Here is a 15,399-nt window from a genome sequence, read left to right on the forward strand (position 1 = left end):
AGCAGTCTAAAAAATATCCACTTTTGCTTTTCTTTAATGGTTTTGTATAAAGGTTCTGTAGCCTTAGAAGGTTCTGCATTCTTAGACGGTTTTCCGTAAGGTTCTGTAGGCTAGAACACACCAGAATAAAACAATAAATGAAAACCTCATGTGGTGTCTTGAGAACACATGCACACTAACATATCCATGATATGAGTTCCAAGAGGAAAACAAGAAAAAACACCCCAGAAATACTTAGTTCATGGGTATTTTATGTATATTTTAGGTGTAACATCAAACATTTCATGTTAAAGGCTTAACTCTGAAGAGTACTGTGAGTACAGCCCCAGCAGATCAATCTTATATCCTGGTTTTTGACAAGACTAAGACATGTCCTTGCATGCAATCATACTGAGTTCTGCTCTCCTAGAATTCTTTTCAGGACTAAATCTTCAAGTATCTGCAATTCTGTGGCATCTTCCCCCTTCAGATAAAGGGATTTTTTACTGTACCTCACCAGCTAAGAATTACTTTAGTTCTTACTATCAGATATCTTTGGAGTGAGAAGCTACAAGTGCTGCAACATTGATCCAGTTCTGTGGAGTGGGAAATTCCCTACTTGCCTAAAAAGTGTCCTTGTAAACCCGACAGGAGAACAGAGAGGATTTCGTATCCCTTTGCTTCTCTCTCTACATATAGTCCTAGCAGGAGAAGTGCACTTCTCCATCCATAAAACCTGAACCAGGTCCACAGAGCTCAGTTTATCCTGTTTGCAGCATAGGAGCTAACTCTAATCTGCTTTTTGCCCATGACAGGTCAAAGAATTGCTTCAGATGCCAGGGCTGTGAGACTCTGTCTGTCGTAAGTAATTACAGTTCTCTTTGTAAGAGCTCCAGACCACAGTTTCAGACTTTAAAAAAAAAAGCATTACCCTTCTCACAGAGTAAAAGAAACATGTCTTCAGTAGTTTTAGTTTTGTTGCTGTTTAGGACCACTGCCTGTATATACATATCAGGCCAAGCACATAAAATTTCTTATTGAAGAAACAAAAGAAGTTGAGATGGGTACTATTAAACAGGATATATGTTCAAGGAGAGGGAAATATTTTTCTTTGAAAGATAGACTAATGAAAGCATCTACAAAGACATTAATGAATTTAATAAAAAAAATCAGAATGTTTACTGCTAAAACAGACTAAAAGAAGGCGAAGAGAAGACACCAGAGAAAGATGTGGCAAATTAAGATGAAGCTATTTGTTGGAAAACTTGCTTTATGTAGTATTCTAGGCAACACAGTCAAATTTGTTGTATCCAGTTTTACTGTAGCTTGGATTCTAGCTTACATTAATCTATTTCGTGGTAGTTTTCTTAAGATCTTTGTAAAGGAGAATCCCACAACTGCAGTAGTCTGTGCAATCATTTTCAACAGAGCATTTGCATTACCTAAACCCAAACTTTACACACTGTATGAACAAGTGCTTCTGTAGGAAGGGCTAGACTGAACACATTTTTTTAAGCAAACATTACGTGCTTTGACAAAACTATGTGCCAATTGACATCACCAATGACTGCAGTACAACAGCCATCCCCACTCCCCACTGGATGCGACAGCATGCCAAACCTTCTCCAAGAGGCACATGCAGACCAACCAACGCGCTGTAAAAGACATGATCTAAGAATGCATTCGGGTAAGTTTTAAACTGATGCTAAAGACTGATTCAACTTCTTGCTTGCCAATTGACACTCTCCAGGCCATGATCTAGTTCTACTATTGTTGTAAGACGTTTATCAAATTATTTGTGGCATGCTCATTTATCTAAGCTTTGCAATATTCAACACAATACTCCAAAGTATCAGCTGACATACACCTACAAAAACAACTAGCACATTAACAGGTGATAAATTTAATCATTGGTACCTGTTCTCACCACCAGAGCTTTGACCAATTCTCCAGTATAAAACCGGGTTTGAATGACATTGGTTCCACAGAACAAAGTATGTCGTTTATGCGCTTCTGGACTGTATATTTCATCTCCCATTGCTTTTGGATGTTCTGAAGGATTTGGTAGATTAATCTTTGTGACAGGAACACTTTCACCTTAAATGGAAAAAAAGAGTCTCTAAACAAGATCAAGCAAGAACAGACATTTTTTCCTTCACGACTTCAAGTAGAACAATATAATCTCACTCCATCAGCACAGAAGCAGAAGAATTTAGCAGTTATGGAAGAAGTCACCTTCCTTTCAGCACATTATTAGGTAGCCTCTCACCTATTAGCCTCAGCTCACCAGATTCCATGTCCAAACCCTATTTAACTCTTCCTTATTCACCAGTAAAGCTTTTTTGTGCTTCTTACTTCAAATCAGATAGGTGTAAAATATAGTTCACCGGAACAAGACGAGCTTCCTTCTTCTCCTGCAAGGAGCTCAAGAAAACTACTCTCAGCTCCTTTGGTAGCTGAGTATACTCAAGCTAGGGTTGTCATTTTTATCAGTTGCTACAGCAGCAAAAGGCTCAAGTGTATTCAAAGAATTAAGCATAATAAAACGCACAGTCTTTGAACTGTAAACACTGCCAGTTTGGACAGATTATTCTGGGCATACCAAAAAGTCTACTGAAACTTTCCTTCAAATACATCAAGTCCCTGGATTCAGAGTATGGAGGCACAACTTCCGAAATTTCTGGTTTTAAATGCAGGAGAATATTCTACTCACTACCTTCATTCTTGGAAGCAGCTTAAAAGTTCGGGAAAAAATATTTTCTGAAGAACTCAGCCTGCACTGACCACACCAAGTCAAAAGGCAGGATGACAAACTATCAAGAAGAAAGCTTTTCAACAAGAAATCATCACTCATTTTTGGAGTTGCCAAGCAGTACCAGGCAGCTGTTGCAGATAAGCAGAACAGAGGACATAGATATTTGTAATTGCAAGAACATAGAATCATAGAATGCATTGGGCTGGAAGGAACCTTTAAAGGCCATCTAGTCCAACCCCCCTGCAGGGAGCAGGGACATCTTTAACTGGATGAGGTTGCTCAGAGCCCCATCCAGCCTGACCTTGAATGTCCCCAGGGATGGAGCCTCCACATACACATCCCAAGCAAAACGAACATAACCACTTCTGCCAGAAGATAGTGCAAGTTAAGAATGCACACAGGTATAAGCTAAGAGGTTTAGTCACACAAAACTGTATCAAGGTTACTTTACCTGTTAGCATACTTTCATTTACAATGCAAGTACCACTGAGAAGTACTGCATCACAGGGCATAATTGTCCCGTTAGATGGAATCAACATGATATCCCCAGGCACAAGGTCGGTGGAAAGGATTTCTTCTATTTCTGAGAATTGAAACACAAACAAGTTTATTTGAAAACAGCCACCATCTACAAAACCTGATAAAGATCATCATGGCTAAGATCTGGGTGGTGACAATTAAAACTATATCCCATTTTATTAATGGCATTATGAAAAGATTTTTAAAAGATACAGAAAAAGCCATTGCAAAATCCAATTACATCACAGCTTAAACTCTAGAGCACATGAATATAGTTCATCGTAAGAAAAGAAAGAGATATATAGCAATTAACTACAGCATAACAGGTTAAAGTCACAAGTCCAACACCAATGCATGTCTTACAAAACAGGATCACACACCAAAGCTTATCTTCAACTACTGTGACATCCAAACAAGCACAAGTCCAGAAATCAATTTGCAGCCGCTGCTGGTAAATAAATTGTAATGGAAACCCAGCACATGCACATCTCTAAGCCGAAAAAGGAAATTACAATGATAGTTACGTATGTGGAGTGGTAGATAATGAGCAACAGGGATAGGACAAGCACCTCAACTAGAACAAACCTGATATTCACTAAAAATACCATCCAGAAGAACAATCCTGAAGAGTTGACTATCCTATCAAAATTCCACTTTGCAACTTTTCCTTTTCCCATGCGACTTTGCTAGGAAACGCAAGCACGGCAAGCTGATCAAAGAAAGAACAGATGCATGCCAACCTCACACTCATACTTATCGAGCGATTTAAATTCAACCTTCCAAACTGCCTGTGAAATTTACCTTGATTTCCTCTGCAGACAGAAACCCTGACAATGCTGTGAGCTGCTACCATGTCATGTAACATAACATATTGCTGCAAAGGGGAGAAAACAGTTCAGTATTTAAAAGCACAGCTTGTCATCTTCTAAATGCATATTCTATCGCTACAAGCAGAAGTAATGACATTTTTTTTATTAACAATTTTTCACAACAAAATGTTACTCCAAAAATTCATAGTTTAGGAAACTTATGGGCAAGTAAAGTTGGAGGGCATCAAACTGTACAGGTTCCTACTTTTAACAGCACTCTGAAAGCAAATACACACTGTCACACAGCATGTTACAAAAACAGTTGGTCATTGAACATACGTGAGTAAAAACTGCAGCAGCTGTATGAAACTGCATTACGATATGCGACGTTTTGTTTGTCTCTGGTCTTAATTCAGAGATTGTAATTTAAGGATATTACTACTTTGGTTTCCATCAGCTACAGCCAAGTCTACAGAGAAAAAACGCATCACCGATTTAACAATCCACATGTCTGGCTAGTGCTCGATTCCACTGAACTTTTTCAAACAAAAGAAAACAATGCAAAATGGAATCACTACTGCCAATACAACTTGCTACATAAACTCATGTACGGGTTTTATCTAAGTGAAGTAGTGTTTCTGTTTTCCGAGGTCTACTGATTCAACAGCATGCAAAGTCAGCAGTGAAAGCTCTTAGAGAACTTAAATCCAAAGTCTTGCAGCTCAGAGAGAAAACCTGAGAGAATATTTTACCTAACTCCTAAAAATTCTTCAAGATTTGTAGGCAATTTCACATCAAAACAAACCAATCTGTAAAAAGCTGAAAAGATGCAGCTGTTTTCTTTGAACTTACCTTTCTAATAGTGTAGAGTGAGCTAACAATGGATATTACAGACATGATCACAATTGCTAATGCATAGTAGTGATATTCATCAGTGATCCACAATATCACACTGAACAACTGGAAAATGTAAAAAGGGTTGAGAACCTAGAACAACAGAACATCAAAGTTACATCAAAGGGTCACATGCATTCTCCATCAGAAGAGTCAGAATCAACCCTTTCAGTTCATTTATACACTATTTTTGTCTGTTTTCCCAAGTTGATCCCTCTTTTTCACTACTTTCTCAGCAGTTATCACTAAAATAATGCATGAATGCACACTTTCAAGACTGCAGGCACTTCCCCCTACACCTTAAGGGAAAATTATAGGAATATTTGATTCACCTTAAGTTAGAATTCTCAATTACTTTGGATGTTACTAGTACCTATTTCTTATTAATAAATGCCCTGACACCAAGTTCTTACTCCATTAGTTCAGGTTAGAGAGCTTCTTCGTTCCAAAGCTTTTATCCTTATTAGAGTACATGGATAACAAGTCAGTCATTCAAATCCATCCGATACAAGAAAAACGGAACAAATCCAACAAAAGAATATGCAAAACCCACATTTTATTTGATGCATATATTGTACTGTATAATCTCTGGCCTGATAAAGGAGAACACAATAAGCTGTTTTGTGTTTAAAATTAACCAAAAAAACCAAATAAGATGCACACTCGCAAAGAATTCTCACACATTTTCTAAATCCTTGCTAAGGCATCAGGTTGTAAACTCTGAAGAGCTTACGACTAAGGCCTCTTAAGTTTGGAGACCTCAAAAATAAAGGTCCATATCAATTTTCTTCAGAGCTGGGCTCTGGGAGAAGTTTTCTGGTTTCTGTTTGAAAAACAGTCCAACAGTTGTACTTAAAGTAACTTATAATTAAGTACTTTTTTCTAATTTGTTAAAGAAAATATCTTACCTCCTTAATCAGAAGCTTAAAAATGGAAGGCACTTTCACAGCAATTTCATTTACTCCATAGAATGCTTTTCTGCATTAAAAAAAGAAATATACAAAAGACAATTAAAATTTCAATAAGAAATCTTACTCATTCAAAGTAATTCCATTGACACGCATAAATATAAAACATTATTTAATCTGTAGCCCCTTTTATTTATCATATTGTTCCAAAAGGCGTTTATCAGAAAACATTTACCCAGTGAGATGTTCCAATACAAAGATAATTATTTTATCCTTCAATTTAAACTGTAACTTGATTCTTAGGTTCTTTCATAACAAGATTTCCCTGTAAACTGTGTATAGGTCCAATGTTATTAAGCATGCCATTCTGAAAGCCAATACCTGGTTCTTATTAACTCAAGCTCAAACAAGTGTTAACCCTTACCCTGCCGTAAGACACTGCTTTCATAGTTCGGTATCTTAGTTTTACTCTTAGCACGAAGAAATGCAAATCATGGGAGTTGGGGCAAGAGACTAACTCCTGATGGGATCTGAGCTGCTTGGCATTGACATGAGAAGCCCTTAGAAGATGTTCTTAAAGTAAAGGCTTTTGTTATAGGAAATGACACAAACTGACAGAAAACAGAATGATCAGCAAGGAGATGCTTCCATATTTTAAACTCTAAGGTCTCATTTGCAAAACCCAACCAAATTAACAAAAAAACCTGCAAACAAGCAAAGAAGACACACACAGAAAAACTACCCAGGAATGCAACATAACCCAGAGTATTCTGGGTTAGCGTAGCATACCAATACATTAGAAGACCAATAATTATGTACATATCCACATTTTCACAACACATATTCCAGCGTTCTGTTTACATTTGGTAATTGAGAAATCCCTGAACTATGTACCATTAAAGTTACCTTTTAAAGGTGCTTTTCGTTCTAGACCAAGTTCTCTACCTGTGCACTTCAGCTGTGTCCCACGACAGGCATATTTACACCATTAGTCTAAAACAGCATGTTAAAAATCAGGATTTTTTTCCCCTAGTTATTTCTTGCCAACCACAACTAAAAAAGAATTGGGGAATACATTTAGCCCCAACCAACCAGAAACAGATCCAGGCAAGGTATGGGACACACCTGTGATACTAACTAAGCTTTTAAAATTGAGAGGTCCCGAGACCTACAAAGTTTCAGCCTGATCTTCCCCAAATAAAAAAATTAGTTACAGTTTAGGTGAGGTTTGCTGCTTCCTGGCACCCAATACTCCCTATTAGTTATCTGGCACACCAATCCCCCTCTCTCACAATGAGCACTAGCTAAGGATGGGAAAGAAAGCTAGAAGCTGCAGAGTGGTGTCCCTCAGCATTCCCCTCAAGAATCTGCAGCTTGAGACAGACGAGCATCTTTCCACCTACAGAACTCTTGATGGACTTTTCCACCGGGAGCCAGTCTATTCACCTCTGAACCCACACACGCCCTTCAGTAACAACAGTATGTTGTGGTAACATTCATATCACATAAAGGTGAGTTATGCAGAAAAAATAACTACTTTGTTTTACATCAACTGCCAAATTTCACTGTATACTGCCAACGTGGCCGAAAACATAACTGCTTGCTACTCTTTTCGTACATCCATCTTATTTCAAAACGTTAAGTAGTAAATACAATTTCAGAAATACATTCTGAATTACTTTGAGCAATAGCTTGAATTCCCACAGTCTCACTGAATTCCCAAATTCAGTTTGAGAAAAGTCAACACAGTATCAGAGTCTAGTTCCTACTCAATGTACAGGTAAGAAAAATAAGAATTTCATACCTCTAACAGTCTTCTTTGAAGGAAGTATATGAGTCTATCTGTCAACATTCATCACTCAATTGTCTTCTGTTAACACTCTGAGCACAGGTAATTTAAGAAAACCAATTCTTCCCTCAAAAAACATAACATTATAACATTACCTGTAATCATGCATTTCCTTTGTCAGTCCTGTGCTGTGTTCATTATGAATTGAAGAACAGAATGTAGATTCACCTAGACCTCTAAGTAAAAGAAAAAGCCAATGAGTTATTTAAGAAGTCCAATGTTCAAAATGAGGTATTCAGTAATTCAAAAGAGCTAGGACTCTGCCAAGTGTTACACTGTATAATAAAAGACCAAAGTCTATGGATTAATGTTGTTCTGGCTGCTTTTGTCACAACTGCAGATACCAATGAGATGTTAAAAGCAGTCACATCTTACTCCGACAGATAGTCGTACCTATTTCAATCAAAATGAAGATACGCATAAAAATGAAGTAAAATACTAGCCTAACCAGTATTCAAAGACCTCTAAGAAGAAAAAGCATGCAAGTTTTATGAAACATTACATGAAATCAATATGGATTAATATTTCTTCCAGTTATCTTCATTTGTCTCTAAGTAGTACTGGAAGCATTATAGAAACAATTAGTAACCAATTTATCAAATGTCGGCTGAAGCTACTGTGCAGCATCATGTTATCACAATTGTATCCACGACCAGGTATTGTACAGCCTACACTTCAAGTACTTTGTTATCACTGGAAGACTTATCTTCACAGGACTTTTCTACATGCTGTGAAAGCAAATGCTAGAGCTTAGGAGATCTGCAGATAGGCAAGCACACCTGAAACATGATTATGTTTACAGCTATGGGATCACTTCAACTACCAGACTCAGTAAATCCGACCTACCATCTCCAATATCCAGGCATTTTCTAGCACGTGTACTTTGGATGCACAGGAAAATAATCATTACCTTCCAAAAGGCTTTCACGGATAGCATGACAAAACCATCCCTACTCAACACAAGTCTTTTTTATATTGGCTATCTATTAAGTTAGAGTTGTCCCAGTGCAGAAAAATCTCTATATTGTGCACATCTAGTAACAATTATTACTATTCTCTAGAACACAGGGAAAGCTTTAAACACCCTAACTATTGCAAAGGCTAGGACATTTCCGATGACTTCTTGCAAAAGAATAGGTGAAAATGTTCATGCGTTAATATGGGCACAGGTTTACAAAGTTTCTCCAAAACTTTTCAAGTTCAAAGATTTTAAAATTATAATTTTTAGATGAATAAAGATCTAATTCTCTCAATAACTGTGCCTTTTGAATCATTTTGGGTAGATTGGGAGAATTTTCCTTTTCCTGCACTAAAAGGAATGTAACAGTGGGTTTAAGAAGGGTCCCTAAAATAAGTGTTTTATATGTAAATATGCATACTTATGTGTGTAACGCCCATGCAGAGACAAAAGCTTCTGGCAGGATGTTATCTGCTTTGTACAGTAGTGTTAGAGTACTGAATTCCCAGGGCACTTAAAAAAATCCCTGTGCGCACACAGTTTATTACATAAAGCACTCATCAACTCACTCAAAGATTCATTTGACACTAGCTAAAACAAAACAGACACATAAGGTCAAAGTTGCATCCTCTTTGGCTATGTGACCAAGTCTGATTTAGTTTAAGAACAATTACACTTGGTTTCCTGTGTTTAAAACAGTGATCTTCTATTACGCTATTATAAAAAGAACAATGATATGTAACTCAAGCTCTCATAACTGAATTAGTTGCCCAAGAAATCTTGATCTGTCTCTCCTTCTGTATTGTGCCAAGTCTTTAATTACATGATTGAACTGTTGTGTCTCTGGATACTTGCATAATTAACTGCGCAGAGTGAATCTACCTTCATGAGGCAGTACTGTGCTCAGATCACAACTACAACCGTGTTGCTTACCTTATGGATTTTACTATAAAGCTCTCTATCTCACATACCATCTCTTTACAAATATTAACTTGATTCTCTACCATGTTATGAGGTACTACTGATTTCTGGTTTTTATATAAACTGAGGAGTAGATTAAGAAAAAGTATCTTGACGATGGACAAATTTTTAAGACTTCTTCTCACAATACTTATCATTCGTAAGTTCAGGTATTATTTCACAGGTCGTATCTAGTACTTCACCACATGATCATATGTAACGCACTTTAACGTTATATGCTCCAGGGAGACCTTATAGCAGCATTCCAGTACCTGAAGGGGGCTACTGGAAAGCTGAGGAAGGATTTTTTTTATGAGGGCATGTGACGATAGGACAAGAGTTTTAAACTAGAGCAGGGTAGATTTAGATTAGACAGTAGGAGGAATTTCATTACTATGATGGTGGTGAGACACTGGAACAGGTTGCCCAGAGAAGCTGTGGATGCCTCAACTCTGGAAGTGTTCAAGACCAGGCTGGATGAGGCTTTGAGCAACCTGGTCTAGTGGGAGAGAGGTGTCCCTGCTCACAGCAGGGGGGTTGGAACTCGGTGACTTTTAAGGTCCCTTCCCACTCAAACCAGTCTATGATTCTATAGCACACTCTCAATGTGCATAAGTGACTTAGTACTCTGCCAGTACTGCCTATATCTCAGATCCATCAGTTTATTCTCTTTATCATTAAATTGCTAAATAATAGTGTCCAGCTCAGCTACAGTACCTGACTGAACAACTGGTCAGGTTCAGTCATTGCTAATACATCAAACGAATGGAAGTCTGGCGTGTGGGCAAGAATGTGATTGAATAAATGCTCAAATAACTTCACAAGCATATCTGAGATTTTTCCAAGGCTTATAAATTGGCTGAGTTATCACAAGAACATCAAAAGACACAGTCGAACAGCCAACAAATGCCATGTTTCAAGTCACTGCTTTAATGCTACAGGAACAACAATTTCTTCTAAACACATGGAGTTGTACAATTTTTTTTCCCATACCTGTTCTTAGCACAAAAGTATAGTTTTGAGTTTTTTAATCTCATCTATGGGAAATATCCTCTTTGAACACTTTAAATTAGCAACACTATGGGCATGAAAACAGAAGCTTGTAATCTAAAATGACAAGCATCACTACCTGCACCACTGTAATTCATGGGAGGCTTAACATAAAAAATGCATACAAAGCTTTAATTATTTATACATGGGCTGAGACACTTCGATCCTTCCAAAGAAGCACTCAGTTTTGTACCTGTTTGTACTACCATCATTTCTTTAAACTGATAACTTTCAACAGTACTTGCACACACTTTTTTCAAAAACATAATAAAAATTTGCAGATTATGTTTCTTCTTACACAGATTTTGGCTATTTTTCTTTCCTTCAGTCATTGGTCATTAATTTTTTCTATATATAGTGCTTGGACTTTTCCACATGCAACAGTGCTGCTGGATAAAAGAAAACACAGCACACCACACTGAGTGAGTGCAGCTAGTACTGTCTAATAATGATGTTTTCCGTCAATGTAAGAGACCTGATTTTGCTACTAAAGAGTTAAAGAGGGATCAAATTCAACTCAAATGGACTAAAAAGTAGCAGGAGACCCACACAAAGGTGAGTAACAAGGTATTCGGTGAATTCCTTTCCTCCTAGATACTCCTTTTGGGTCTAGCTCAGCAGCAATGCAAAAAAATACAAATTATTCCATCAGAAGGAAAGTTTTTAAGAGTTTATAGAAGGAGAATTAATGTCTATAAACCGGCACTTTGGTTCTCAAGTAACACTCCAAGAACAGGCAAAAAGCCTGCAGAGGTCGGCAGACTGCCACGCTATACAAATCAGGCTTGATAAGGGTAGATTAAACAAATACCATCTTTCCGAAGTCACACCAAGTTAAAATCTCCCTGCTCTCACCATGGTTCAGAGACTCACTGAGCTAAAACAGCTGGTCAGAATACAACACCAATTTTCACCATGATCTTAGGCATGCTATTGTTTTGTTTTTAATGCAGTCTGAAGCACAACACAAAAGAAAAATGTATTCTTACCGTACAACACCAAAACTTTGAACTGAATCATTCCAGAAATACTTTGTGCTGTGATGTGTGAAATAACGAACCTGCAAGGGCAGATATAGATATAAAATCAGCACCGCTTAACACCTCTCTTCTGGCTGACTTTATTCTGAATAGTGATACAAAGGGCATTTAGAAAAACTTCACTGGAAAATGAACAGTTTTCATTCAAAATAATCTTTCAGGCATTCACAAGCTCCAGTAGCAGGTTACTGAGGACAAGATCTGTGCTTCCCCCAGGGAAGGAGAGTTAGCCTTTCAGACAAAAGTAGCAGCTCATGTGCATGGTGTATTGTGTGTGTTTACTCCAGACACTATTTGACACACTTTGAAAATTAGCAAGCATAGTACTGCAGGGTTACTTACAGGAAAATACTTTTTCAAATCACTTTTATTCTCATCTGCAGCAGATTCACAGAAATGAACAGCATGGCCATTTGAAACCTTGTGTACAATAGCATTAGGATTCTGTAAAGGACTGGCTCCCAAAGAAGGCATAATGCGAACCTTTGCACAAAACCATATCTTGAATTCATCCTTAAGAAAAAGGAAAAAATGAGTTAGCATTTAAACAGCATTTAAACAGCTACAACAGCTGTTGCAAAACGTGCCAAGAGATTAGCAGACTCCATACATAAATACAGAAGATATCCCAAAGTTAGTATCAGCTACCTTAAGAACACGTTTTGTTTCCACAATTCTAAAGCATGGTTTTCGCACTGAAAGATTCATAAAGCAGTGAGTCTCGGTACTTGAATTTCGACATCTTCAGCACTTCATAACTGAATATAGTTGTTCTGTAGTAGCAGGAACTATGAGACTCCTCTGCATGCAGCTGCACACACCCTGCAACTTCCAATAACTGACGACTTAGCACAAGATCATAACCAGCGACTGTACAGCAGCAGCAGACGAAAATCACTTGAAATCAAACCACATTTGGACTCACAGTTACACCTTAATTGAACAAATGTATTTTGCTGAATAAGAGAGGGAAAATCTGAAAACTACCTTAACAGGTTATATCAACAAAGTATCTATCCTGTAACTTTTGACAGCTAGTGCATTCATTTATTTAATTCTTAAAATCCAAAAGCAAAGATTTTATTTTTGCTATGTCCTCTACATACAGCTGTCAGTGTTCCCACGTGGGCAGCAAGGCTATGTAAGGAGCAGAGCCCTGCAGTGCTGCACCACAAAATCAGGTCTACATCTGCGAAACAACTGCAAACTGGGAGAAGCACACCCTCCTGTGGACTTACGGTTGTTTTCAGCAGAACCACTTCACAGTCTTTAAGTGTAGTCCTTTTGCACGTTGCTTTCACACGCCACTGAGGCATCCAGTAGAGGAGGAGGAGAAGAAAGCCACCAGAACAGATCACTCCTACAGTAACTAGCACCAACTTCCAGCGACACAGATCATAGCCATAGATCTCCTGCATGGAAACAGAGAAACAAATAACAAACAACAACCCTCTCGATTACTCTGGCTCAGGAAGCCAACATTAATTTTTCATACAATGAAGTACTTAAAATGAATCAAATTCAAAGCGATTTTCTCCTATTTCTTATCTGTGGGAAGGAAATAGTTAAAAAACTTATTACATGATGGAGCGGCAAAAAAGAGGAACACTGCTTTGCTCAGTCAGAAATATAAACATCAGGAAAAGCCTGACAAAGGCAGAACATCCACTCAACTTCAAAATATTTCATGGCAAGACCTGTCTCTGCACTGCTCCCCAGGACTGAAGCTGCAACACAACCTGCCTTAACTCCCAGCAAACCAATTTTTGACCATAATTTGGCAGAAGTCAGCTAAGCATTTAAGAGCAAATGCACATGTGGTTTTGTCAAATGCTGACTTTGCTACATTAGCACCCAATTAGCTGGCATAAATAGTTCTGAATTACCAGTACCAGCCAAATTTCATACTTCCTAAACAAATCTGTGAATATATTTACCAAATATCACTTTTTAGCAGAGAAACTGGCTTATTTTGCTTGCAATTTAACAAGAAATGCTACTGTGAAACTTCAGAAACTGCAAGCCACGTTGTCAAAGGTTCTGTAACTTGCATCAGCTGGAAAAATCCTCTTCTCCCATTAAAAAACAAACCAAACAACATAAAATCCTAAGTGTGCCTTGGTCAAAGTCAAGTACCAACTTAAAGTGATGACAGCCAGGAACAGAAAATAATTCAGTGTCCTACTAGATACTGTGTTACATTCCTGAGTTTCACATTACATCATCACATGATATTTCCTGCTGTGAAAGAGTAATGAAGTTTCCCATTGAGTCCCACCCACATTGTTCGTATTGACACCAACTTTCTGTAATTTTTTTGCACTTTTCATTAAACAGAATTATTAGAAACTGTTTAAACTCCTTTCCTAAGAAAAGGCTTTTCAGGAAGTTTGGTTTGCAGCCTTCTCAGCTGACAAAAAGCAGAGACAAAACCTATTCTCCGCTATTCCCAAAACACTAGAGCCAGTACTCACTCCTTACCAATAAAAACACGTGGGTGGAAGAGAGCAGGATAGGTTAATGCTTCTTTTAGGACAAAACAAAATTATTTCCTCCCAAAAGCGTCTATTTTAGTGACCAGACCATAAGCATCTCGGTTTCTTTTTTTGTTGTAATGTGTATTAGCCTACCCTCTGCATTAAGATCTGTTCTAGTGAAGAGCAGCTTTTCCCAGCAGTCTGCAAAATTCAAAACAAGGTCTTCAATTCACAGGAATCTACCTTTTTTTACAACAGATATCCCTATACACCCCAAATACTTTCTGCCATCTCTAGAATAGGCTAGAAATTTAAATATCAGCTGCCACGATATTCCTGTTGAAGCTAACTGCTACATCTTCCAGGACATATGATTAGAGATACCATTCTTTCAATTGGAAAAATAAGCTTATGTGCTACCAAATACCTATAAAACTGCTTGCAATCTGCAGAAATATCAATATGCAAGAGTATGCAGAGCATAGTCAGATTATGGAGTTCCGAGATTTGAAGGAAAAAAAAAAAAAAACCACAACACAATCCAATTTTTCTTTTTCTAGAGAAAAAAAAGAACCAAAGTTGTCAGGTATCAAAATCTGCTACCTACTGGACTCCTGATATCAACGTAGCCAACCCAACACCTTTTGCAAAGGCTTTCAACAAAAACATTTCATATTCCAAGATGTGATTTGTTAAATCAAAAAATATTATCACAGATAAACTTACAAAACTGTTAAACTGATTTAAACTGAGACAGTCCACTTCCTGATGTAGTATGTCCCATTTAGAGAGAAAACCATTAAAATGTATTTCACTGTATAAAAGTAGACAAAGAGAATTCATTACCATCTCATCTTCCTCTGCTTTATTGACAAATTTCTTTTCTTCTTTCTCCATGTTTAGCAGGATATGGAACTTCTCAATTTGAGATATGGAAGACCTTTAACAACAAAAGAATTGAAAACTGAAGCAACATTACTGATTTTATACCTACGTATTAGTTTGCTTTGAGTTATTTTCTGTAAGTGTATACACAGAAAACACACTGACACCATATTAATATAGATCTTAAATTTGTCTGTTATTAATTTCCAGTAGCAGCAATCCAAGGAGAACTAGCAAAGCTTTAAGACTGAACACTGGATGAACACAAGGGAAATACTGCCGAAACAACAGGCTTTGAAGGAGGAAAAAGAGCTTG

The 15,399-nt window shown here is 37.5% G+C and overlaps 1 protein-coding gene across 1 annotated transcript in view; it reads right to left on the reverse strand.

Moving 5' to 3' along the window:
* ATP13A3 (ATPase type 13A3) overlaps positions 1 to 15,095 on the reverse strand; it is a 34,610-nt gene extending 19,515 nt beyond the window's left edge. Inside the window, exons 1-10 of the mRNA XM_009866609.1 lie at positions 15,045 to 15,095; positions 12,960 to 13,133; positions 12,049 to 12,234; positions 11,671 to 11,741; positions 7,809 to 7,889; positions 5,865 to 5,934; positions 4,915 to 5,049; positions 4,055 to 4,127; positions 3,186 to 3,317; positions 1,897 to 2,076 (exon numbers count right to left, since the gene is read on the reverse strand). Coding sequence (XP_009864911.1) covers positions 1,897 to 2,076; positions 3,186 to 3,317; positions 4,055 to 4,127; positions 4,915 to 5,049; positions 5,865 to 5,934; positions 7,809 to 7,889; positions 11,671 to 11,741; positions 12,049 to 12,234; positions 12,960 to 13,133; positions 15,045 to 15,095 — 1,153 coding nt within the window. The remainder of the gene's footprint in view (positions 1 to 1,896; positions 2,077 to 3,185; positions 3,318 to 4,054; positions 4,128 to 4,914; positions 5,050 to 5,864; positions 5,935 to 7,808; positions 7,890 to 11,670; positions 11,742 to 12,048; positions 12,235 to 12,959; positions 13,134 to 15,044) is intronic.
* Positions 15,096 to 15,399: the final 304 nt, after the last annotated feature.

This window comes from Apaloderma vittatum, unplaced genomic scaffold (genome assembly GCF_000703405.1).
Source record: "Apaloderma vittatum isolate BGI_N311 unplaced genomic scaffold, ASM70340v1 scaffold9593, whole genome shotgun sequence".
Classification (NCBI taxonomy): domain Eukaryota; kingdom Metazoa; phylum Chordata; class Aves; order Trogoniformes; family Trogonidae; genus Apaloderma; species Apaloderma vittatum.